Raw genomic sequence first — 26,801 nt, 5'->3', positions numbered from 1 at the left:
TCACAGAGCTGCATTCATGCTGCGCTCCCCTAGAGGGAGCTTTACAAGGCTGCAGTAAGGGTGCTTTACAAAGCTTCAGTAACTCCACTCAGTCCCAGAGGAATTTTCTGCTTCACAAGGCTGCACTGACACAACTTTGTAAGCTTTACACATATGAGACTTTCCTGTCAGGAAAACATAGCAACCAAAATAAACTGATTACTTGTGGTGTACTTATCAGTGAGTACATGTTTCTAGTAGTAGTAGGGTGGGGTCACAAACTTTAAAAAATATATTACGAAGTGTATTAAACTCTTAAATTTGGACTCCGTGTTATGAGCCAGCTTTGACAAATATTTTATCCTGTGGACAACAACTGGTTAATATAGCAAAAGTGTGTATGCAATTTCATAAACTAAAGCCACACCCCTCAACTTGGTGTCGGTCATTTGAAGCAGTTGCTTCGGACTTGAGCTGGTCCTATATTTACAGCAAATGGAACTGCAGCTTTATGAAAATATTTCAGTGCTTTTGTGTATGACTGTAGCGGGACACCTAGTAACGACCTGTAGAACTGCAGCTTCATGAAAGGATTTTAATGTGTTTTCATTCCACTTTTGTGGGACACCTAGGGACAGCTTGCAGAACTGCAGGGTTGATATTAGAATTTCAGTGCTTTTGCAGTTGGCTTGTGAGAGACACCTAGTAATGACTCGTGGAACTGCACCTTCATGAAAGAATATAAACATATTTGAATTTGACTTGAGGGACACTTGGTAACTAGTGGAACTGCAGCTTCAAGTAAGAATTTCAAAGCGTTTGCATTTGACTTGTGAAGGACACTTTGTAATGGCTTGCTGCATTGCACCTTCATGAACGACTAACAATGCTTTTGCATTTGACTTGTAAGGGACATCCAGTAATGACTAGTGTCAACTTTATGAAAAAACTTCAGTGCTTTTGCTTTGATTTGTGAGGGACACCTAGTAACCACCAGTGGAACTGTAGCCTCATTGAAGAATTTCAGTGCTTTTGCATCTGACGTGTAGGAGGCTGGCCTGGTTTGTAGTGGGTACCTAAGATACTTACACCTTATACCAGGTCCAATTATCCCTTATTAGTGAAATGTAGTCGGTGTCTAGAAGCCAGGTTCTCTAGGGGTTTTGTGGATGAGCAGCCAAGGCCTAACTAGTAAACATGCAAAACTCTTGCAATACCACTGTAGTCACACAATACTCAAACACATGAAAGAAATACTCAGTGTCACAAAAAATAAAGGTACTTTATTTTTGTGACACAATTGCCAAAAATACCTTGGAGACTACTTTAGGAGGTAAGTATTATACGCGGTATATACACTAGAATGCAGTAATATCTGTAAAAACATTTAGAAAACAGTTCAAATAGTGAAAATCATAATAGTTCGAAATGGGCTTAGGGTGAACGCAAACCATATACTAAAATAGTGGAATGCGAAAGTCGGTTTTCCACCTAGGCGTGTGTAGAGGGGCACTGGGAGTGTAAGAAAACACCAAAGGTACGTAATAGAACCCACCACAGAGCCCAATAAAGCAGGAGTAATTTACAGTAACGTTTCTAGAACACATAAGAACACATGATAGAAGATTTTGCAAGAACCAGGAGAGACTGCAAGACACCAACAATGGATTCCTGGACCTGAAGATCTGTGGAAGAAAGGGACCAAGTCCAATAAGCACTGAAGAGTCCAGGGAGAACAGGACCCAAATCCAAGAAGACTGATTCGGGTTCCTGGTTGGTGCAAGTGATGTCCCACATCGATTGGAGGATTGCAGTATGGTTTGCGTCACTGGATTCCACCAACGAGCCCTGGCACACTCAAAGCTGGCAGTTAGCGGAAAATGGCGCTGCCCCGGACCAGGAGGGACCTGGCGGCCTCTATCCAGGAGGGGAGACAGAAGGGGCGCTCAGAAACTCAGACAGCCCTCAGACCACCAGGCAGCGCACTCAGTAGTCCCATAGCATGGGGTCAAAGAAGGTGCATAAGGAGGCCCACACAGCACTATACAAAGGGATCCCACGCCGCCGGAGAACCACGCAGGAGGCTGTGTGTCGCAGGAAGAAGTGCTGGGGGCCAGAGCTGCACGGTGCACGAAGAACTTCATGGAACGATGCCAACAAGTCTTGGCAGCTGCAAAACATGCGGTGCACAGGGTTACTCTCTTGCGTGGGGAGGCAAGCTCTTACTCCACCAAAGATGGACAGCTGGACTTCAGGACCACTTCAGTCCACCACCCGTGTTGCTGGATCCACGCACTTCTACAGGAGAGGGGACCCAAGCCACCGGTCGTCACAGAGGGGTGCCTGCTGAAGCAGGGAAGTGACTCCTTCACCCCAAGGAAGATTCCTTCCTTCTTCTGGTGCAGGCTGAAGACAGGCAGTCCTCTGAGGATGCACGACCAGGAAACAGTTACAGTTGCTGGCAGGAGCTGAAGATACAATGTTGCAAAAGTCATCTTTGCTTCTTTGTTGCAGTTTGTAGAGTTCCTGGAGCACCCAGATCTTCTTAAGAAGGTGAAATAAAGGATGCAGAGGATTCCTGCTCGAGTCTTGCAATCCAAATCTGAAGAACCACCCAAGAGAGATCCTAAATAGTCCTGAAAGGAGGGGTTGGTCACCTAACAGGGCTCTGATGTCACCTGCTGGCACTGGCCACTCGGATGTTCCCAGAGTGCCCTGCCAACTTGGAATCCAAGATGGCAAAACCCAGGGACACTCTGGAGGAGCTCTGGGCACCACCCCCGTGGTGGTGATGGCCAGAGGAGTGGTCACTCCCCTTTCCTTTGTCCAGTTTCATGCTAGAGCAAGGACTGGCGGGGCGGGGTCCCTGAACCGACATAGACTGGATTATGCAAGGAGGGCACCATCTTTGCCCTTCAAAGCATTTCCAGACGCTCTGGGAGGCTACCCCTTCCATGCCTGTAACACCTATTTCCAGGGGGAGAAGGTGTAACATCCCTCTCCCAAAGGAAATCCTTTGTTCTGCCTTTCTGGGTTTGTGCTGCTGAAGCAACAGGAGGGCAGAAACCTGTCTGAGGTGGCAGAAGCTGGGGCTGCCTGGAAAACCTCAGAAGGCTGTAATGGCGGCAGTACTGGGGGTCCTCTAAAGAGCCCCAGAGTGCATAGAATCATACAACCAATGCTTGGAAAAGCCTTGGGGTATGATTCCAGCATGTTTGATACCAAACATGGCCATATTCGGAGTTACCATTGTGAAGCTGTGCGTAGGTAGTGACTTATGTATAGTGCACGCGTAGAATAGTGTCTCTGCACTCATGAAGCCCGGGAAAATGGTCCTGGACTACGTGGGGGCACCTTTGCTAGTGCAGAGGTGCCCTCACACACACACACAGGTACTCTGCACTCCGCCTTCAGGGTAGGAAGGCCTGGTATATGGATGACATATAAGTGACCTGGTGCAGTGTAAATGGCAGTGAAAGGGTTCATGTACCATTTATACTAGGGACTTATAATAGGTGACCTGTGTGCCAATTTGGAATGAAATACTGGGTTACCAGTATGCAGTGACAATATTTAGAGGAGAGAGAGCATAAGCACAGGGGTTCTGGTTAGCAGGATCCCAGTGACGGTCAAACACACTGAGATAAGGCAGAAATTGGGGGTAACATGCCAAAAAGAGAGTACTTTCCTACAACATATGAACACCTAGTAACGACTAGCGGAACTGCAGCTTTATTTAAGTTCAATACTTTCGCATTTGACTTGTTGGGGACCCCTAGTAACAACTTGTGTAACTGCACTGTCACAAAAGATTATAAGTGCTTTTGCATTTGACTTGTGAGGGGCATCTAGTAATTACTAATGGAATTACACCTTCATGAAAAAATATCAGAACTTTAGTAGAGTAGGAAAAGTGGATATTTCATTTTCATGTTAGTCACACACCCTCAACCTTGGGAAGGACGTTTGAAGCAGTTGTATCTTACTCAAGAGGGGCAATCTGGCTCAGCTTCATGAAGCTTTTGCATTATCATTGTGTCACACAAGATGGTGCAAGGCAGAGCAAGGGCTCCAGTGGGATATACTAAGCCACACAAAGCCCCCTTGCGTGGCCCTGGATGGTTTAGGAAATCTGGAGTAAAGTAAGACAGCGCAGGTTGGCTCCTTTTGGTACTCTGCCCTGGGAAAGGCGTTCCATGAGTGTGGGTGTTCCTATGCATCCACCTGAGGATGTCAACATGCCATTTCTTCCTAGGTGAGGAATAACCAGGAGAAATATATGTATTTCTATTTTTTTTAATTTTTTTTTTTTTACTCTTTCTATGTGTGCTGCATTATGCAGCACACACAGAAAGAGGAACACGCCTTAGAAGATTGTTATTGTGCATGAAAGTGCCCCATCCTGCACAAAAGCAATCCTGGCTGTAGCGCAGGCACCCTCACACCATGGCACAAGGGTGCCTGTGTTGGTGCTCGGTTGCATTCAGTGTACCAGCGGGTAGGGAGAGCAGGAATACACTAGCTTAGTAGATAATAGAGTATGCAAAAAGTGATGGATGGAATGCTTGCTTTAGTCTCAGCCATGGATAATTACTCAGGCTGCATCCCAGTCCACCGTTACTTTGCACACCATGTCACCTTAGTCTGGACCCAGCTATATGCAAATCCGTCTTGACCCTGCTCCAATGGGAACATTCCAGTCCGAACTGCCAAGCCAGGTCCTCGATAAACGGGAACAAAGACAACAGAGGACTGGTTTTGCCTTTGTGAATGGGCTCAATAGCTTTGTTCCACTGACAGTGTGCACAGAACTCATATCTGGAAAAAACACATCCCACTTAGGGTGATGTACAAAAGTATACAAAAAGTGATTGATGGAGAGCTTGAATTAAACTCAGACCCTTGTAAATAGTTTGGGCTGATGAGCCCATTACTAGAGTAAAACCAGTCTTGGTATGCTTGTGTTCCTGGCTGATATTAATTCAAGCATTCCATCCATCACATCTTTGTATACTTGGATATATCTTAGTAGATAGAGCACATTTCTGCCCTCTTCCTGTCACGCAGCACTGCAAGTTGTTGTGCTGCGTTCCTTGACATTTTAGTAAATCTACCCCTTAGTAACACCATGAGTTATGCAGCATTGTGACAGGCTTGTAATGCAATTGCTTCTGACTTGAGGGGTACATCTAGTAAAGTTCTGAGGAGCTGCAGCCTTGTTAAATACTTCATACGTTTTCTTCTGACAGGTAAGAACATCTTGTAATTACTTGAGGTGACTGTAGCTAAGTGAAAGTCTAGACAGATTGGCTTCGCCAGTACTTGTTGATTATGCTTGCAAGTATCCAGGGCACATGTACTTCATGCACAAATTGCCAAAGTTTATGGCTTCAACCCACTGAATACGTATGCCGAAAATAATCTGTAGGTACTATTAGCAGCAGATACTTTGTCAGAATAAAACCTATGAAATTAACTAATTAAATAACATTGATACTTTTGTTAAAGAGATGTTATAGTAAAATTTAAACCATAAAAACCCCTCACAGTTGTCACCTCTTCTAGCTAGCTAGACAATTGTACCTCCCTCCATTTCACTGGCTTGACTTCACATGTGACATCACAAACTAATGATGGCATCGCTGAGCTGAAAACTACAGTTTCACTGACAGAAGCTGAAGTCATAACGTTACCAGCTAACATCTCTCCCATTCATTGTCGGTAAATGTTTCACATATGCCTCACCTACTTGTCTCAACTGCAAGGAGTGCGTAGATCTCCGTATTGCTTTGTTGTTTTATCCACCTCTTTTACTGCATGACAATGTGTTTGACGTTCCACCACTTTTGTTACTTAATTTTTTTTATTTTTTATATTTCGTTTATTGAATTTTATCACCATAGCAAATAAAATCGGGCATTAGAGAATGAACAATTTATTTACTGTAGGACAGAACACTTTTGTCATAGTTAAACAAACAATAGCATCACTATAAGATCTAATTTGTTTCTTGACATGCCTTTCCAGCCTCAGCAGTTACTAATTTCTCTTATAATTATCATTAGGGTAGGAGCCCTATCCACTTTGCAGTTCGAAATGTATTACTTTCAACTTATTAGGTATGTTTTGTTTTTGCTGTCGTTATAGTTTAGTGTTAAGTAGGTCAGCCATTTGTACCAGCATATCTGCCCATTCCTCCAGTTCCTCGACTAGTATATTGTCTTTTAAATGAATACCCATTCTAGTAACTTTTCCGTAAGTCCTATTTTGAAGCCCCTGGTCTATGAATAGTAAGTAACCTCTTGGCCTAGAAATACCCAGAGGTTCAAATGTATTCTTCATTTTACCTTTTTCTCAAGGAATGTCCTCTTTAGACAATGCTTTCATCGTTTTTTTTCGTGTACCAAAATTCTGAGTTTGATGAACAACCCAGAACTTATGCAGGAAATCAGCCACTAGTGCCCCACATCGTACACATTTGTATGCTTTTTTCCAATCCTTTCTGTCAGCATGTCTGGGCAATCTACTGACCGTCTTCATGTCTCTGAAGTCTCCCCTTCCCTTTCAACAGTGCTGTGAACTGATTTGTTACTAGTCTTCTTCCCAGTGCCATGGCCAACATCATTGACATTGTGTTAGGTGTGGCAGGGGCTTTTGGACATGTTCTCCAGATCTCCTTGGTCATGACTGTAAAATACCTACCCTGGACACCAACTGCACTTCTTCCAAGGTAAGGAATCTCGTACTTAGAAATAGCCCCTGTTTTTCATCTTGCCTCCCGCCTGCAGACTTTTGACATCTTTTATTACATTTTTAAAATGTCTGAAGTACTGTCATATCGGGGGCAAATGGTGAGCGCACAAAACTGTTTCATCCACCTTTTCCCAAACAATTCCTATCTATTAAACCTCTGATAAGTAGTGTTCCATGATATTGTGTCCGATCAGAAATACATCCTGCAATGTAGCTTGTAAGTTCCTATTCAAGGATCTTTTTTCTAGGAAGGGTTTATTAACCACACTCATTGCATGTTGTAGTTGAGCCGATCAGAAATCACCTCATTCCCTTCGCCCACTGGAGTTTCAGTGTAGCTTATTTGACCAGACTGTTTGCCTTCCTAGACTAGGGAGCACAGATGAGCATTCAGTTTTTTAAATAGCATGGTGCACGTGGAGTTTTGTAGCATGTAAAGGCAGTGTGGTAGAAAGACCATTTTGGCCAACAATATCCTTCCCATGACTGATAGTGGCTTGTTTTCCTGAAATCAACATAGTGCTTTACTATGCCTCATGTATTGCATCTGCATAGTGCCTCACATATTGCATCAGTTAATTATTTGTGACCTGTGTGCCCAAGTATTGAAAGTTCATCATTTCCACTTTGCACCTAGATCTAGTGGGACTAGCTCCTCTGGTCCCTGAAGGCAACTGAGCAGGAATAATTTTGCCATGCCTCAATTAATATGTAAACCAGACTTTTCCTTAAACCTTTTGAGCTCCCTGAATGTTCAGGGTCTCTCAGCTATACTACCACTATTTCCCGCCATTATCCCCCATCGAACCAGACTGGTGAGTAATCTGCATGCCGATGGCTTCATGGCCGGTAGAAACAAAAATGAAGGTCAACCCTCTCTAGAGTCCAGCTGTTGGATATCTATCGGCCCCTAGCTGTAGGCTCTGAGTATCTTAACTTGACCCAACACAGGGATTTTGCTCCAATGCCCATGCGCTCAGTTACTACCTAAGTTTAATCCAGCCCACTGTATTTAACACATGCTCAGTGGCCAATGCTGCAAGCGTGTAGGCCTCTTCTGATGAAGACTGACTGCATTACATGTGTATATCATTTTATATTGTTACCTCTTCTCCTACCTGGGATGAATCTGGATTAGTCCTTTTTATAAACATAGTTTTTATGTCACATACTTTTCTCATGAAGCAGTACACAAAAAGATTTCGATTAACAAACCTGACTGTGCCACTGGATCACTCTACCCTTTTGATTATCATACTTCTGTAGCATATAATGATCTATTTCTGGTTTAATTGATGGAAACATTCCAACCTGCAGCTCCCGATATATAATATCATGCTCATTCCTTCCATGTCTCGTGGATAGTCCACTGTACTTGACGGTTGGTGAAACTCCAAGTCCATTAACAACCCTTATTTAGGTATGACACGTCTATCCACTCCACTCCTCTCATTGAGATGGTGGATTTTCACCCTCTTTCTTCTACTCGCTGAAAGCAGTGAGTAGTTCCGCCCAGATTTCCAAGTCCTCTATCATCTCTGGCTCAGTCATCATGACCAGTATGCTCACCACTTGCTATGCCTTTTTTTCCAGTATTTTGCCAATAATCTTTACATCGGTGTTGAAAATGACAGTGGGCGTCAGATAGTGCTGGGTAGTAGTTCCCAAGTAAGGGAATGCGTTATGCAGTACCTCCTTAAAAACATCTTATCACACACAGTTTGAGCATATACATTCACTAAACAAGTTTCAGCTCCATCCATTTGACCAGCCTTTATTCTGTATCTCCCTTCTGGGTCTGCAGTGACCTATTGTGATTGCAACAGGGCCCCAATGGGGATCAATGTGAGTACCACACCCCAAGGAGCGATTAGAATATGAAGCTGTAAAAATGTCCCTTTTTTTTTTTTTTTTTTTTAAACATGGTTTCACCACTTCCGGCATAAATAACACAGGCCTTGTTCCCTAAAATATGTAACATGTACTATTTAGGGTATGCATTTAAGACTCCCACATTCCATGTGACCAATTTCCTGTTTATGTGTATCTTATACTCTTTCTGGTCCCACTGCCAGTTTAGTAATCCACCAATCTAGCTAAGGTTCAAGGCCTGCCCACCGTCATCCAATTGACTGCCCTTTTAAATGAGATTGCAATTTCATACGGCCCAAACCTCTACAGATCATCCCCACATCAGAAAGGTTTTATGAACTGTTCCCCTTATCCCTCCCAAGGGCAGAGTATGAGCGTGCTGTGGTATCTGCAGCAATAGGTGGCAGTCTCTCTGTATTGCCCCTTCCTAACAACTCAGTATTATGATGACAAGCTAGCAGCCCCTACCCTTTATTGGCGAGCAGCCATAGGCAAACATGTCCATTCCCCTACCCTTCCACACTGAGACAGTTTGACTGGTGGTTACTGCTCAGTGTACTGTGGGTCCTCATTCTAACTTATGCGTCAACCTCTCCTGTCTATACAATACTTTCTTCTTAACACTACTATGATATCCATGTGTTCTTACTTTCCAGTCCCAGTGCTCAGTGTTCTCTTCCTCCCATTCATTGGTATGTTTCTTTGACAAAGTAGCTTCTTTGAGATTCTTTCAGGTCAGGAGTTTCTTCTGCTCTGTGATCATCTGTTTGGACTGGGAATTAGGGATTTTTTTGCACCGAGGTGTGGGTTCTGCACACTCACTATGTTCTGCGTCCCTCTGCTGTATTGGAGTCCATTGTTGCTATTCCTTGGAGACTACCACCGCTTTATTGTAGTGATATTTTGTACCACAGCTCCAACCATTTCAATACCTTCCCTGGCTTAGTGAGAAGTGTCACTTATCACTGGTAGTCACCCTAAATTTGTCCTGGGTACAACAACATATTTTTCAGACCCATTGCCCTACATGTTTGCTTTGCTTTCAGAAATTATTTTCTTTGTCTGTACATTTCTTGCATAGTCAGAAAATAGGACAGTCTTATGGTATTCAGAGTTCGATTCTGATTCATTTGAAAGTTTGCAGGATATCGTCTCCTACCTAGTTATTGAGAAACCTGTCAATCAGTGACCTTGGTGTGGACTCTGGCAGTGTCAAAGTGACCAATGTTCTGTGTGCTTTTCCCACATTAAAAACAAAAGTTAGAGAGTCCACAAAGCTTCAATTCTCTGAGGTTGTATTGTTTGAGGAACCATTCTAAAGATGGGACTTCGAAATCCAAAGAATTGAGGATTATTCCTCCTAGAGCGACTTCACTGTCCTCTGTTCTGCTTTCACGTATTTTGGTCTGCTAGGTAGTTTTAGTGTTAGTACTTTTAAGGGTTTGCATCATTGGCATTGTTCTTAGTGTGTTTATTTCTGTTATGCCTACTTTGACTTCCTCTTCCACTATCTGAACTCTTTCCACTTTTTCTTTTAATGGCCTGCAGCAGATTGACTTTCAGTCATACTGTCAGTTTAAACTTACAATGCCTCTCTTGAATTCTGATCTGCCTGCAACAGACCTGGCAGGCTCTTTCCTCCCTTGTCTGTGTCTGGCTGGGCTCCTGAATGACAGAATTGTTATGTGAAGCATACACTGTGGTGTTACTCTGTGCATCCTTGCCTGTCCAGTCTTTGTCCAGTAATTATTTCCTTGTGTTAACTCCACTAGGATTTTGTTGTCAAGGCACTTCTCAGCCTACATTGTGCTGCTTTATTACTGGGATCTGAGTGGAAGAAGCCTGCCAGTTGTTCAGTCTGCATCAAATAATATGCTGACCCACTTGTGGTTTCAAGGAGATGATATTCTGGTCGTTTTAGGGTGTCCCCACTTATCACTCCTAATCTGAATTGGACAACTCACATTTCCGAACTATAATCCTTCTATAGCTAAATCAGATGTGTCAGGGCCTCTAATTTTTTTTCTGCTGTCACCTCAGTGTCCCCAGTGCCACCAGTTCACACTTCCTGTTAATGATATAGCGATTGTTTTAACTTTTAAAGGTTAGTGTACACATGCATGCTTCTCTCATTGCCCTAGTGCTACTCGTATGCTCCAATGTATGGCACTTTCTTTACGGAGCTCTGCATTAAAGCAATTGCATAGTTAATCTTCCAGAATTATAAGCGCTCTATGAGCCTGTTAATTTGCTCCTCATTGCTTGCATTGCATTTTACACTCCCTTGGTGTTTCTGGAATTCCAATATAGCCTTAGAACCCGCCGTAGCGGGCTCTACCAGCTATTAGCCGAAGGCGAGGGCGTTTAACAAGGAAAAGGGCCTTTAATAGCTGGTAGAGCCCGCTACGGCGGGTTCTAAGGCGATTAGAACATTCTGCCACTCAGGGCAGAATGTTCTATTTAAAAAAACAAATTGCTCACGGAGCCCGAGGGGATTAAAATCCCCTCGGGCTCAGTGAGGCTTTGTTCACAGCTGCTGCTGTGAACAAAGCGAACATTGGAATGTTGGCGCTGCAAGCTTTTTACCGGCCAGTAAAAGCCCACAGCACTCCATTGTTTTCAATGGAGCTTCCAGCATTCCAATGTTCTAATAAGAAGGCATCCCACCTCTTCTTGCTTTGCCCCTAGTGCAGGTTCATTGTGACCCCCTGAGAGAACTTCACTACCCTAGCTCCTTCTCTGTGTTTCTCTATACCAGGCTTATGAGGCAGGCAAAGCTGCTCCTTAACCTGCAACTTCTAAGTTCCTTGTATGACCTGGAGGAACAGACCCCATCTTCTCTTCACCTCATTCCTTTACTTTGTTCCGCACTGAGAAGACATTTATTCTCTTCTGAATCTCTCTTCACGTCCCGATCTCTGCTGATTCAATAGGCTAAGGCCTGATGCTGTTATTCCACCTTCAACAGCAGCAGCAGGGACAGACATGATTAGGTTGTATGGTACAACCAGGTGGCATAGGCTACAGCTTCTTCACGTGCACCAAGTTGTAAGCCAGGCTGAAAGGTATGCTGACATTTTACATGTAAAAATGATGAGTTTTGTCATGGCATGTATTAGAAGCTTTAAACGAATGATATACAGAAAACTGGGAGCTTTTAGAGCAGCATCCTGTTGGCCATCTTGACAGGACCTGCTTGCCTGCCTCCCTCAGCAGCCTCAGCACCCCTGCACCACTACCACAATCTATTTTGGACAATATGTTTGATTGTAATCTATGGTTTCATAAAGGATTCTTGGGGAGTGAAGCTGTGAACACTGACCTGCATTGCAAATAAACCTGCTTTTTCATTTCAAAGTTTGGGCGAGATTTTCTTTGCTTAAAAGCTAGTTTTTTCAGTCTTGTTTTTTAAAAATATTTTGTGAACAGTTTTAAAATCTGCAGTCTTGATGACAAGATATATCCTATTAAACCCTTTGCCTATTTTATGACTGCTTTTTTGTTGTGTATGGCTGTAATTTTTTATTTCTGTTATGTAGGGCACGAGGAAGAGATTGAATACACAGTCATTGATCAGTTCCAACAGAAGTTTGGTCATGCGGTGAGTACTGCTATGTTACTTTGTATAATTTAAATCATGAATTTGATCTATATTGAGATGATCTTATGTAGGAATGATTTTCTTTCCTTCTGGCATTAGCTTATGCCGATTTCTCATGCTATTGCATATCCCTCTGCAGTGTACAAAGATTTATTTTTCCAGTTTGATGCACTTGATCGCTTTTAGGATGCCTGGTGACATTTTACCCAGTGGCTTCTATTTTTTTTTTGTCACTTTACTATTTGTTTCAAATCTCCATTGGCAGTCTTATGTAGATGCAAAAAAGAGACTTGTATTGTTCTTTAAACCTGTGGCATGTTCCGTCAAGTACCTGCGATATTGAAAATTTCCTGTATTGGAAAAATGTGTTGCTTTAACTCTACTGGAAGTACTGGTTTAAGTGATGTGCATAACAGGATAGAAAATAGGCTTAGCACTTTGTGAGCGCCTTTTTTGCTTAAGGCAAGTATGTGCTTCCTAACATCCAGCCTACTCTTATTTTAGCCACCTTTTTATAATGAGATTTTCTTTTTTATTTCTTATCCTCGTTCTATTGCTTTTTTCGGTTGAGGATCTGTCCTGTCTTGGGCCTTCTAAAATTCCATCAAATAATCTTGATGGCATTTAACAGCAGGCCTCATCCTCTCTTGTACTTGTACTTATCATGTTTCGTCAACAAGAGTTAGTGTGCTGTTGGTCACTGCATGTTCTTAACAATAACTCTCTCATATATATTGCATTGATAATGGGTGTATTTCTGTAGTCAGTGAAGAGGGCAGCTGGGAAATCTGAGAGGATCTTATGAAAGTGGATTAGACCCCTTCTTTGTGACTGTTTTTCTCAAGGTACTTTGCTCTCTTGCTCATTTACCCCATTCTTGAGGCACATGGAGTTATGTTTCATGGCACCTTTTTTATAAGAGTCTGCTCTTCGTCTCAAGTTGACTATTGAGGAGTGAGATTGTGGCACCAATAACAGACCTTAATCTACCAGTGACTTGACTCAAGGGAAAAGCGTACATGCAGGCTGGTTATTACCACATTGGATCCTGCCTCAGGAGAAAATGGGATTAGGGAAGAGAAAGAAAGGAAAACTTATTACAATTATGCAGAGCTTCAGTGCAGAAAACCAACAAACATGGAGGGATTAACAGGTGAACTAAAATCAAAAGGAGGTAACACTGCAAAATAATTGGGCAGGGAAATAGAACACACAGAAAAAGGATGCTAACTGTTAACAAACACTTCAGCAGTGGGGAGCTCTATAATGAATGAAGTTGTGGGGCAACTTCTTCCAGCCAGCTGACTCCAGTTATCCCAACCCAGAAGTACTGACCATGACCCTCCTCCCGTTCTGTGTCCCCATACTCCTCTGGTCTTGTCTTAGTCTTATCCTTGCTCTCCATTCTGGAATTTGTTACACTGCTGTCTTCTGTTTTAGTCTAACCTTTTTTTAACCATCCTTAGTTTCAAGTTCCTGACCTTTTAGTAACTTAAGAGATGGTTTCTTTGTTAAATGTGAAGGCGTGATTGTTGTACAATAACCCATAATGATAATGTGGTTCCATGCTCACTTTCTAATGTTTATTCATGTTACAGTTGGGGTTTTATGTGTAACATATTGAATTTTTTTTTTTTGCTTTTCTTGCTTGCTGAGCTCAATCTCTGTACGAGTTCATAGTTGTATTTCACTGGTATAGTAACTCGCAGAAGATGCAGTACGCATGATATCACCCGTAGTGAAACAAATTTGTTAGAAACTGGGTCTCTGGTTGGCAGTCAGTTTGCACTCTTTCCAAGCAGGGACACTTACTCTAGTCAGGGCAAGGGAGATACTCACTTACGATAATCCCTGCTTACCCCCTTGGTAGCTTGGTACAAGCAGTCAGGCGTATCTCAAAGGCAATGTATAAAGTATTTTTACCAACACACAAAGTAATACAGTGAAACTCTGCAAAATGGACACCCCGCCAATATTTACCTAAATCAAACAAGACCAAAACGACAAAAATACAACATACATAAGTCAAGATATACATTTTCAAAAGAATAGATTCTTACTCGATAGAAAACAATGGAAACGTTGTTGTTACACAAAGTACCTGGTTTGAGTTAAAAATAAAGCATACAGGTTGAGCGTGTGTTGGAAAAGTCCGCAATGCATCGATTCCTTACTTGCAAGTGAGGCCATGCGTCATTTCTTCTCCGGTCGGGTAGGTGATGCGTTGTTTTTCTCTCCCGCCAGAGAACGGTAAGTCGATTGTTCGGGCAGGGCATCTCGGATCTGTGCAGATTCACTATGATTTTGAGGCCCAGCCAAGATGCCTGTGAAATCCAGCTGCACAGTGATGGAAAACCACGCTGCATGGGGTTTGTGTAGTTTTCGGCAGCCACAAGTGGGTGTTGCGTCATTTCTCCAGCCGTGATGCATCGATTTCCCAGCTGCGTTGCAGGTGATGTGTCAATTTCGGCTGCAAGGTGGGTGGTGCCTCGTTTTTGCAGCCGCGCTGCAGGTGGTGTCAATTTTCCCCTGCACGGTTTCCTGTGCATGGATTTTAGTCTGTGTTCTACCAGCTTCACCTTTCAAGGGCCCAGGGTTTGGATAGGGCACCACTTGTCAGTGCAGGATTCTCAGCAGAGAGTCCAGGTGCTGGCAGAGGAAGTCGTTGATGGCCCTGAGTCTTCAAGACAGGAGGCAAGCTTAGTCCAAACCTTTGGAGAAACTTGTCAAGCAGGAATATACCACAAAGTATTCTTTGGCCCCTTTTGCAGGCAAAAGCAACATCTGCAGGAGAGCCCAACAAAGCACAGTCACACGCAGGGCGGAGGTTCCTCTTGGTTCCAGAAGTAATCTGAATATCTGGGATTTTTGCGTCCACTACTTATTCCCCTTTCTGCCTTTAAAGTAGGCAAACTTCAAAGGAAAGTCTCTGTTTACAAGATCCTGCCTTGCCCGGCCTGGCCCCAGACGCACAGCAGGGGGGTGGAGACTGCCTTTTATGAGGGCAGGTACAGCCCTTTCAGGTGTAAGTGATCACTCCTCCCTCCACTCTAGCCTAGCTGGCCCAACAGTATATGCAGGCTACACCCCAGCTCGTGATTGTCACTGTCTGGTGGGGATTTACAAACCGCCCAACTGTCAGTCTTACACAACAACAACTAAAGAACTTGACATAGCAGAACATGTAATCATTCGAAAGCTTTTGAGAAAAAAAAGTGCAACTTTGAACTGAGTAATATTAGACTTCTTTACCAACCTAACCAGAAAGTTTGCTATATGTCTAAAGAATTTACAAAGTAAAATGTAAAGAGGATTGCACAGAAACAGTGGTCAGGGAGGAGGTATATGATAAATGAGCCTTTGTCCTTTAGCTAAAACGGAGAATAAAATGCACTAAATTAAATTAAAACTTTTTGAGGGAACCTTTGTCTTGAGTTTTGAACCCAGGTCAAATATAGTTCAACGTTAGGTACTGTTATCAATAAGATAAAATATCTGACTGTTGGTTTTAAAAATCCTGTGTCCTTTCACGTATTACTTCTGTATTTTTTTTTTTTTTTAAAGTATATTTGAAGCAGAGTTCATCTTGTTTCATAATACAAAGTAGGGTGGAGAACAAATCCGGTCTGTGTAACTTAGAAAGGATACTACCGACTTATTATTCTTTCTAGCATGGTTTGGGTGGTATTTTACCAATCTGAAGCTGTAATACTGCACCTGGAGTGGTAAAAGGCTTTCATCATTTTCAGCTTGGCATGGATGTCACTAGCTAATCCTGTGATGAAAGAGTTTGCTGTAAAAATGGTAAACTGCTTTGTCACTTTCTAGGTCAGCTTGGGTGTCACTGTTAACTCTGCTAGAGAACCAGACATTCGAGGTGAGCAGATTCAGTGTTGTTGATGTTGTAGGCTGCTCAGATAAAGGAGCTGCAACATGGGAACTACCCAGAGTTTCTTACTTCCTGTTTTGCCGTATATCATATGATGATTCTGTGAGGGACCTTTTGTGCAATGAATTATAACTGATAAAGTGGATAAACGTAGTCCTCAAAATGCCTAACTGAGTAAAAAGAATGCATCAAATTGTCAAATAAAAAAATCTGTATTCTTAAACAAGACTTAAGGCCCGATTACGACGTTGGCGAAGGTGATTACTCCGTCACAAACGTGAAGGTTATCCCGCCCGTTGTATTACAAGTTCCATTATATCCTATGGAACTTGTAACACGGCGGACAGGCTATCCGTCATCCCCTTTGCCAAGGTAATCAGGCCCGCAATCACATTTATTAGGCATTTGATTGTATGTGCATTTGATTATATGTGCGTTGATAGTTCAACCTGTTCGTTTGAAGTTGGGTCTTCATCAAGACAAAGGAAAAAGGGATACATCCTAAATAACAAAGAGTTGTGATGTCTATACATGCAGAGTGAAGATAAATGATAATGTATTCTATGTTAAGTTCCTACCTCTGAAGTCTCATATGAAGAAGTGATGATGACCTGTGCGCATTGCGTAATGAGGTGAAGGATCAGATAAGTACCAGACAGAATCATGATTAAGATAGATAGAGACATAGCTTTGGAGTGCTGAATTCTTACTTGAAGAACCCTATAGCTGCAAAAATAAATATACATACACATATGTGTGTGTGTGTAGCTCGAACCCGATTAGTCTGTCAAAGGCAGACGTTAACTCCATAAATGCCAAGTGAAGAGAACTTTCTTTCACAGCTGTGTACTTGTTAATTTAAAGATGCTGATTAAGACATTGCTCTGAGGTGGCAAGTCCTGTTTAGAACCAGTCCTGTGGGTAGGATAAAATATTGATTTTCGTCCACTGAGACCGCTTAGTCATTAATCCTCTCCTGGCTAATGTAAAATCTGGTCTATTAATGAAAAAGGGTGATTGCAAGGTCCAGTCCTTCCTTAAGGCAGCAGGGCAGACCTTCTGAATCTTTCGCAGGTTTAGGAGAGTTCTGAAAGTGCCATATTTTGTGTGTGTGTGTGTGTGTGTGTGTGCGTGTGTGTGTGTGTGCGTGTGTACGTGTGTGTGTACCCCTGGCCTTCTCCCAAACTAGGTCCGCTCAGTTCGTCCCCTTCCTCTGGTCTCCAACCTGTCCAGGGTGACACAGGCAAGGGAAAGTTCAGTGTCTGGTTCCTTTTGTGTGTGCTGCAGACAGGGTTCTTTTAAGTATAATCAGGTAAAGGCACAAGCCCTCCCCAGCCAGCCACTCCTCTTCAAGTACGGCACTGAGTTCCTGTGTTATGTCCCAAAAGCCACAAATCTTTTGGCGCCCCTGCAGACTGTGCTAGAATGTGTTTCCCGGCATCTAAAACTATTGGGACAGGGGACCTCCCCCATTTTGTGGAGCTTTATCCTAGATAGACCCTGTGTAGGATTTTCAGTTGAATCAGACAGAAGGGCAGTTATGACAACCTCCTAGGGATGCATCTAGATGGCTCTCCAGTTCACATCTTCCGTCTATCCCAGGCCCTGTTCCCACCCTTGGTACTGGCTCTTTAAGTTGTTCGGAGTATTATTTATTTTCTGCTTGTGGAATTAGACAGCCTTCCTGCCCCGTGGTTACTGCAGCAGGAGTTTTTCCAGGAGGACCAACTCTGGCAGGTCTTTCAAGTCTTCCCCTTTGGCATGAAGGGTGAGTTGTAGTTGTGTGCAGTTGTATAATTGGGTGTGTGAAAGGTTGTAGTCTGATTGGAGGCTCTCAAGTGACCTGACCATTCAGTTTTCTGTGACATCCCATATCCTTGAGATATCCAATGAATACCATCTGGCACCTTCTTAAGCAGCAATTCTATCCATATGGACATGTACCAGGCCACCAGTACAACCCGAAGCAGATAAGGCCCTTACGTCTTCACCATCGTAGTGCTTCTAGGAGGGTTAAATCATGGTGCGCCTGTCCAGCTGTACTCCTGGGTCTCAAGCCGCTATCATGGACCCAGTCATTAATAACCTGGAGCTGGGATGTACTGTAGAATGCTTGGAGGTGCGGTAGGGCAATCCACCCCCCCTCCATTAAAGCAGTAGGCTTATCTCTCTGTCCTACTTTAGGAAGTAGGATTGAGGGATCAGGTAGAGTGTTCTGCATGACATACAGCAGTTTTGGCGTAGTGATTGTTTGAAGATGGCCACTCTGTCAAGAAGTTTCAGAGGTAGCGTACACCTTCTAGTTTGATCACTTCGCATCTCCATTAACAGCCTTTCCAGGTTACCCTTTATGAATTGTTCTGGGCATATCGACCACGTGTAAATGGGCTCTGACAGCACATCTCATCTCCCTGTTCCCTAGTCTGTATATCACTTATTTGTGTCAGTTGTTTCTTTTTCCGGATTAATCTTCGAAGGCACCAAGAATGTCAAGGACGGGGCCCAGCCTGGTTTCGGGTTTGGAATGGTAGGAAAGGACGTTGTCAGCATATGTGGGGATAATTTTTTCCCCCCTTGTGCCACTACCGCCAGTGTCATCTGCGGTCCTAATCTAGGCTAACCTGGGCTCTATGTACAAGGCAAAAAGGAGGGGAATAGGGGACATCCCTGTCTGGTCCCTCATTCCAATGGGAAGGCCTTGGATACCTCCCCATTTACTCGCACCACAACTGTGGATTCTGTCTTTAGCAGGGCCACCCAGCTATGAAAGCAGGGCCCAAAACGTTTTTTGCCACAGTCAGACAAAGCCAGTGGACAGAATCAAGGGCTTTCTTAGCATCAGAGAGACCAGGACTGTGGGGAATGGGGAAAAGAGGGGGTGGGGGGGGTTGCACCTCATGCAAGCATCAGTCCGGTTAAACAGCTGTCTCCAGTTCAGCCAAGGAAACCTGCGGAGCATGAAACCCTTTTAGTCATAGTGAATGAGTGATGTGATGACCTTGAGCCTCAGCCTAGAAAATTTGGTGATTTTCTACTCGGACACTTGGATCTTTTCCAACTCCCTTACCTCTGAGGCTTTCCTGCATAAACCCCCTAAGAGCGATAAGTGGGCTATGTCACCTCCTGCACAGGAAGCTGGGGGTTCCTGCAATGTGGAAGGCATATAGGCCTAGCTAGTCTCACTGTGATTGAGAACGCTGTATCCCACTTAGCCTCTTCCTTAAAGGCCTCCTCACAATATAAAAATTGCTGTCAAGCACACCCTTCAGACCTGACCTATCCTTCTAATGGATGAACGATTCATGAAAAATTTTACTTTTTGGTTAAGACGCATGAACTGAAACTACGATAATATTGATTGAGTGGAGACTCCTCACTGTACCTGAAGTAGTGCTTGAGGGGATGCGTGCAGTTTTCTATACGCGCATATAGGGTTTGACTTTTAGAAAGTTGCCATTTTCCTGTGTTAACCAAATTTGCCTTTCCTCTAGTGCCCATGGTCACATGCCTGTCAATGGCTCCCCTGAGGTGTATGTGTATCCCTTCCATACATGGGGACAAAAATGGTGTAGGTGTAAAGGTAGTGAGTTTTCTTAACAGGAGGGCTAGTGATGCCTTGCTCAGTGGGGTAAAACTAAAAGGCCCAGCCTGCAAGTAGGTCCTGCAGACGTCCCTTTACAGATAACCATGTGTTTACCTGCTTTTTCAGGTGCATGACACTGAGATGTGTCTTTATGCTACTCGTGCCAGATACGTGCATGCCAGGATGCTCTCTGCAGGGTTAGGTCACACAAACTACTTGTGAGTTTGTGGACGTTAACTTTCCCTACCCTGCATGTTGCTTAAAATATATCCTACTAGATGCGAGGGAATTAAAATATATATATATATAATGTTCGGTGGCATGTGTAGCTGCAGATACACATGCTGTGCATTATCCTGCCATCTAGTGTTGGGCTCCGAGTGTTACAAGTTGTTTTTCTTCAAAGAAGTCTTTTCGAGTCACGAGACCAAGGGACTCCTCCCTTTCGGCTCCATTGCGCATGGGCGTCGACTCCATCTTAGATTGTTTTCTTTCCGCCATCGGGTTCGGACGTGTTCCTCTTCGCTCCGTATTTCGAATTGGGAAAGTTAGCTAAATATCAAATTCAACTGTATTGTTCTCGTTTGGCACCGGGTTAGTGTTATTGTATCGGCACCGACAGCAAGAGCGCTCCGGCGGCCCTTCGGGGCTTCTGTTCTTCACTGGGGCCTGGTCGGCCCGACCACATCCATTGTCGAAGACTAATGGACCGGACCCCCTTCCGCTTCTGTCTGAAGTGTCATTCGAAGTATCCCTATACAGACCAGCACCTGGTCTGTAATCTGTGTTTATCACTGGAACACAGGGAGGATACTTGCAAGGCTTGTCGAGCGTTTCGATCTAAAAAGACCCTACGAGATCGATGAGCGAGAAGACTGCAAATGGCGTCGACACCGAGAGAGCAACTTGACGTCGGAGAGGAGGAAATAATTTTCATCCAGGGATCGGACTCGGACGAATCCGAAAGTGACGGAACCTCGACGGTGCAGCGAACAGTGAGTAAACCTGCCCCATCCAAAACACACAAAGATCTTTAAGGCCAAGGGGTCGCCACCGCCAACAGGCCATGTCTTAATCCATTGAAAAGAAGGTGACCAAACATCGGCACTGAAAAAGGCCAGAGATTTGCCGAAGACTTTGGACTCCGGTCGAGATTCCGGCACCGAACGCTCTCGACACCGAGAGTTCGACTCACCCAAAGTGAGAAAAATATCATCGGAACCGAAAAAGACAATGGGGGTTATTACAACTTTGGAGGAGGTGTTAATCCGTCCCAAAAGTGACGGATATACCACCAGCCGCATTATATCCTATGGAACTCGTAATACGGCTGGTGGTATATCCGTCACTTTACCGTCACTTTTGGGACGGATTAACACCTCCTCCAAAGTTGTAATAACCCCCATTATCTGAAACCTCTGTACCAAAAAAAACGGCTTCGGAGCTGAAAAGAAGCTCTTACGCAGAAGAGCAAGGACTTTCCAGCCAAATGAAGGCAAGAAATAGGTTTGAGCAGGAATTAAGTATGGACGAACCGGACCATACACAAAGGAGTTTGTATATCCAGAATGAGACTGGAAAAATACAAACTCTCTCTCCAATCAAGTCTAAAAGAAAACTGACATTTCAGGAGACAGAAATGCAGCCAAAGGCGAAGGTGGCTAGAGAAAAATCCCCACCACCAAGGTTTTCACCACAGCCGTCCCCACCACACTCACCACAACTGTCTCCAGTGGGAACACCTCCAATGCAGTCTCCCACACATACAGTAATGACACAGGATGATGCTGATGCATGGGACTTCTACGATGCACCAGTATCGGATAACAGTACGGCTTTGTTGGATAACAATCCGGCACCTCCAGAGGACAGTACTGCATATACGCAGGTGCTATCCAGGGCAGCTACGTTCCACAACGTAGCAATGCATTCAGAGCCAATAGAGGATGATTTCCTGTTTAACACCTTGGCATCCACACACGCTTCCTACCAGAGTCTGCCAATGCTCCCGGGTATGCTCAGACACGCAAAACAAGTATTCAGGAGCCAGTTAAAGGAAGGGCTATCACGCCTAGGGTGGAGAAGAAGTACAAGCCTTCCCCAACGGATCCTGTGTTCATAACACAACAACTAACACCGGACTCAGTGGTTGTAGGAGCAGCAAGAAAGAGAGCAAACACTCAATCGTCAGGAGATGCTCCACCGCCCGACAAAGAGAGCAGAAAGTTTGACGCAGCGGGCAAACGAGTGGCAGCACAAGCAGCCAATCAGTGGCGGATCGCTAATTCGCAAGCCCTACTTGCTCGCAACGACAGGGCACACTGGGACGAGATGCAACACATTATACAACACTTGCCCAAAGAACACCAGAAACGTGCCCAGCTGGTTGTGGAAGAAGGACCGGCAATATCCAGCAACCAAATAAGGTCCACACTAGACTCTGCAGACACGGCAGCACAAACGGTCAACACGGCGGCAACCATTCGCAGGCATGCATGGTTAAGAAGCTCTGGATTCAAGCTAGAAATCCAACAAGTGGTGTTGAACATGGCATTTAACCAAGAACAATTGTTTGGGCTGGAAGTGGACACAGCAAGTTTAAAAAGACACGGACACGGCCAAAGCCATGGGCGCGCTCTACTCCCCACAAGCCAGAGGCACATTTAGAAAACCACAATTCAGAGGAGGTTTTCGACAGCAAACACCAGAGCCTTCCACCTCTCAAACCAGACCTACCTATCAGGCACAGTATCAAAGGGGAGGGTTTCGTGGTTCCTACAGAGGACAATTCCCGAGAGGAAGGGGAAAAGTTCCAGGCAACCAAAACAAGCCAGACCAAACAGTGACTTCAATGTCACAAAACCCCTACACTTATCACCAGCGGGGGGAAGACTAACCGCACATTATCAAAACTGGACACATATTACCACAGACCCATGGGTCCTATCAATTATCCAACATGGTTATTGCATAGAATTCACAAATTTCCCACCAGATGTGCCACCAAGGGCACACAATCTGTCCAAACAACACTTACATCTATTACAAATAGAAGTGCAAGCACTATTATAAAAACAAGCAGTAGAGCTAGTACCCAACCATCAGAAAGGAACAGGCGTCTACTCACTATTTCCTAATTCCAAAAAAAGACAAAACGTTAAGACCTATCTTAGATCTCAGAATACTGAATCTCTTCATCAAATCAGACCACTTCCACATGGTAACACTTCGACGTGGTTCCCTTACTAAAAAAGGAGGACTACATATCAACATTGGATCTCTAGGATGCGTATTTCCACATACCCATCCATCCTTCTCACAGAAAATACTTAAGGTTTGTAATGCACGGCGTACACTATCAATTCATAGTGCTACCGTTCGGGATAACAACGGCCCCAATGGTATTCGCAAAATGCCTAGCAGTAGTAGCCGCTCACATAAGGAGACAGCACATGCACTTATTCCCATACTTAGATGACTGGCTAATAAAAACCAACACTCAACAACTGTGTCTTCTTCACACGCAATACATCATAGAAACACTACACAAACTAGGGTTCTCTATAAATTACCAGAAATCACATCTGCAACCATCCCAAATACAACAATACTTGGGAGCAACATTCAACACACAAAAGGCAATTGCCACTCCAAGCCCACAAAGGGTCCAAGCGTTCCGAAATATAACATCAAGCATACAGTCAAACCAACACTACCCAGTAAGGTTTGTAATAAAACTTCTAGGCATGATGTCGTCATGCATAGCCATTGTCCCAAATGCAAGATTACACATGCGGCCCTTACAACAGTGCCTAGCAAAACAATGGACACAAGCACAGGGTCAACTTCAAGATCTAGTGTTGATAGACCGCCAAACACACTTCTCGCTTCAATGGTGGAACACTATCAATTTAAACAAAGGGCGGCCATTCCAAGACCCAGTGCCGCAAGCTGTTATCACAACAGATGCTTCCATGATGGGGTGGGGAGCACACCTCAACAAGCACAGCACACAGGGTCAATGGAACAATCAACAAAAACAACTTCATATAAATCATTTGGAACTGCTAGCAGTGTTTCTAGCATTAAAAGCATTTCAACCACTGGTAGCCCACAAACACATTCTTGTCAAAACCGACAACAGGACAACAATGCATTATCTCAACAAACAAGAGGGGGGGGGGCACACTCGTCACAACTGTGTCTCTTAGCATAAAAGATTTGGCATTGGGCAATTCACAATCGTATTCGCCTGATAGCACAATACATATCATGTATTCAGAACCAGTTAGCCGACAATCTGTCGATCATCAGCAAACTCACGAATGGGAAATTCATCCCCAGATCCTACAGGATCACTTCCTCCGCTGGGGAACACCAAACCTAGACCTATTCACAACAAAAGAAAACGCAAAATGTCCAAACTTTGTGTCCAGGGCAATGCACTATGGATCAGTTGGTCAGGGATATTTGCTTACGCTTTTCCCCCTCTCCCACTCATTCCTTATCTGGTCAACAAACTAAGTCAAAACAAACTCAAACTAATACTCATAGCACCAACCTGGGCTCGCCAACCATGGTACACAACACTGTTAGACTTGTCAGTGGTACCTCAAATCAAATTACCAAACATACTAGATCTGTTAACACAACACAAACAACAGATGAGACACCCGAATCCAGCATCGCTCAATCTAGTAATCTGGCTCCTGAAGTCTTAGAATTCGGACATTTAAACCTTACACAAGAGTGTATGGAGGTCATTAAACAAGCTAGAAAACCTACAACAAGACATTGTTAAGCAAACAAATGGAAAATATTTGCTACTGCCACACTAATCAAATTCAACCACTACACACCTCCACAAAGGACATTGTAAGCTACTTATTACACTTACAGAAGTCTAATCTAGCATTCTCTTCCATTAAAATACATCTCACTGCAATATCTGCCTAGCTGCAGATTACACATACAACATCACTTTTTAGAATACCAGTCATTAAAGCATTTATGGAGGGACTAAAAAGAATCATACCCCCAAGGACCCCACCAGTACCTTCGTGGAACCTCAATATTGTATTAACACGACTCATGGGGCCCACCATTCGAACCCATGCATTCTTGTGAAATGCAATACCTGACTTGGAAAGTAGTATTTCTAATAGCTATCACATCACTTAGAAGAGTGAGATACAAGCATTTACTATTCAAGAACCCTTTATACAAACATAAACATAAAGTGGTTCTCCGTACAAATCCCAAATCCTTACCAAAGGTTATATCACCATTCAACCTAAACCAAACAGTGGAACTCCCAGTCTTCTTTCCGCATCCAGACTCTGTAGCCGAAAGAGCCTTACATACGTTAGACATAAAAAGAGCACTAATGCACTACATTGACAGAACAAAACAATTTCGTAAAACAAAACAATTGTTTGTAGCCTTCCAAAAATCTCATGCAGGTAATCCTATATCCAAACAAGGAATCGCCAGATGGATAGTTAAATGTATTCAAACTTGCTATATTAAAGCAAAAAGAGATTTACCTATTACACCAAAAGCACATTCCACTAGGAAGCAAGGCGCCACAATGGCTTTTCTTGGGAATATACCGATGACCGAAATCTTTAAGGCAGCCACCTGGTCTATGCCTCATACATTCACTAAGCATTACTGTGTAGATGTGTTAGTGTGGTATCCGCTACGTGGGTGCTTTGGCACGAGCATAAGAATGAGAGGAGCCAGCACGAGAGTGAGAATGCGGAGTAAGTGGAATGTGGGAGGCGTTTGTGGGTGAGCCGTTGAGAAGGAGAGACAGAGATGGCATGAAGAGATAAGGAGGTGGTTGGTGTAGGACTCCTTGTACGACTTATTTACAGAATAAACTTGCCTTTGTTTAAACTCTGCAAGTGTCGACTCCCGCCGGTCATTCTCACAGTTAGCAACGCAACAAGCCACTGTAGGACAGGCTGTATTAAGAACATTATTTCAGACAACTTCAACTCCTACAGGCTAAACCACCGCTTTTGGGGAGATTACTGCTTATTAGTCTATGCACAGCATGTGTATCTGCAGCTACACATGCCACCGAACGGAAAATGTCACTTACCCAGTGTACATCTGTTTGTGGCATGAGACTCCTTTTGGATCGTGAGGGGAACGTTGGGTGGTAAGAAATGTGTCCCTCTGCAGTGATCCCACACAGAAATGTGAGAAAAATATAATTCTTTTTTTTTAAAGTTAAATTTGAGCTTTGCTGAGAATTCTGGGTAAGAAAACACGGAAGGATCCACGCAAGTCACACCTTCCTAAACTCCCTCGGGTGTCTAGTTTTCAGAAATGTTTGGGTTTGGTAGGCTTCCTTATATGGCTGCTGAGCCCAGGACCAACAACAGGTAGTTTTGTATTTGATCATTTTGATGTGTCCCGATAGTGTTTTTGGGCATTTCCTTTCGAGGGCTCTAGGCCTACCCACACAAGAAAGGTACCATTTTTATCAGGAGACTTAGAGGAAAGTTGGGTGGAAGGAAATTTATAGCTCCTCTCACTCAGATACCACAAGGTTCAGTCACCGAAATATGAGGAAAAAGCATTTTGTTGGCCACATTTTGAGGTTTGCAAAGGATTCTGGGTAACAGAACCTTGTGAGAGCCCCACAAGTCACCCCATCTTGGATTCCCCTAGGTGTCTAGTTTAAAAAAAAATGCAGAAGTTTGGTAGGCTTCCCTAGGTGCTGGCTGAGCTAGAGGCCAAAATCCGCAGCAAGGCACTTTGCAACAAAACAGCTCTGTTTTCAATGTAAAAATGTGATGTGTCCATGTTGCGTTTCCTGTCGCTGGCATTAGGCCTACCCACGCAAGGAGGTAGCATTTCTATCGGGAGACTTAATGGAACCCAGAATAGCAAAACAAGTGTTACTGCCCCTTGTCTTTCTCTACATTTTTTCCTTCCAAATGGAGGACTGTGTAAAAAAGACGTCTATTTGAGAAATGCCCTGTAATTCACATGCTAATATGGCCACCCCGGAATCCAGAGATGTGCACATACCCACTGCTTCTCAACATCTTGTCTTGTGCCCATTTTGGAATTACAAAGGTTTCCTTGATACCTATTTTTCACTCTTT

At 43.8% G+C, this 26,801-nt stretch overlaps 1 protein-coding gene across 3 annotated transcripts in view; it reads left to right on the top strand.

Annotated features, from left to right (window-relative positions):
• EXD1 (exonuclease 3'-5' domain containing 1) overlaps positions 1-26,801 on the top strand; it is a 555,213-nt gene that overhangs the window by 162,774 nt on the left and 365,638 nt on the right. For all 3 annotated transcript variants that reach the window (XM_069208820.1, XM_069208819.1, XM_069208821.1), the window contains one exon: positions 12,144-12,205. In XM_069208820.1, coding sequence (XP_069064921.1) covers positions 12,144-12,205 — 62 coding nt within the window. The remainder of the gene's footprint in view (positions 1-12,143; positions 12,206-26,801) is intronic.

This window comes from Pleurodeles waltl, chromosome 9 (genome assembly GCF_031143425.1).
Source record: "Pleurodeles waltl isolate 20211129_DDA chromosome 9, aPleWal1.hap1.20221129, whole genome shotgun sequence".
Classification (NCBI taxonomy): Eukaryota; Metazoa; Chordata; class Amphibia; order Caudata; family Salamandridae; genus Pleurodeles; species Pleurodeles waltl.
This window is presented reverse-complemented; position numbering and strand designations above follow the sequence as displayed.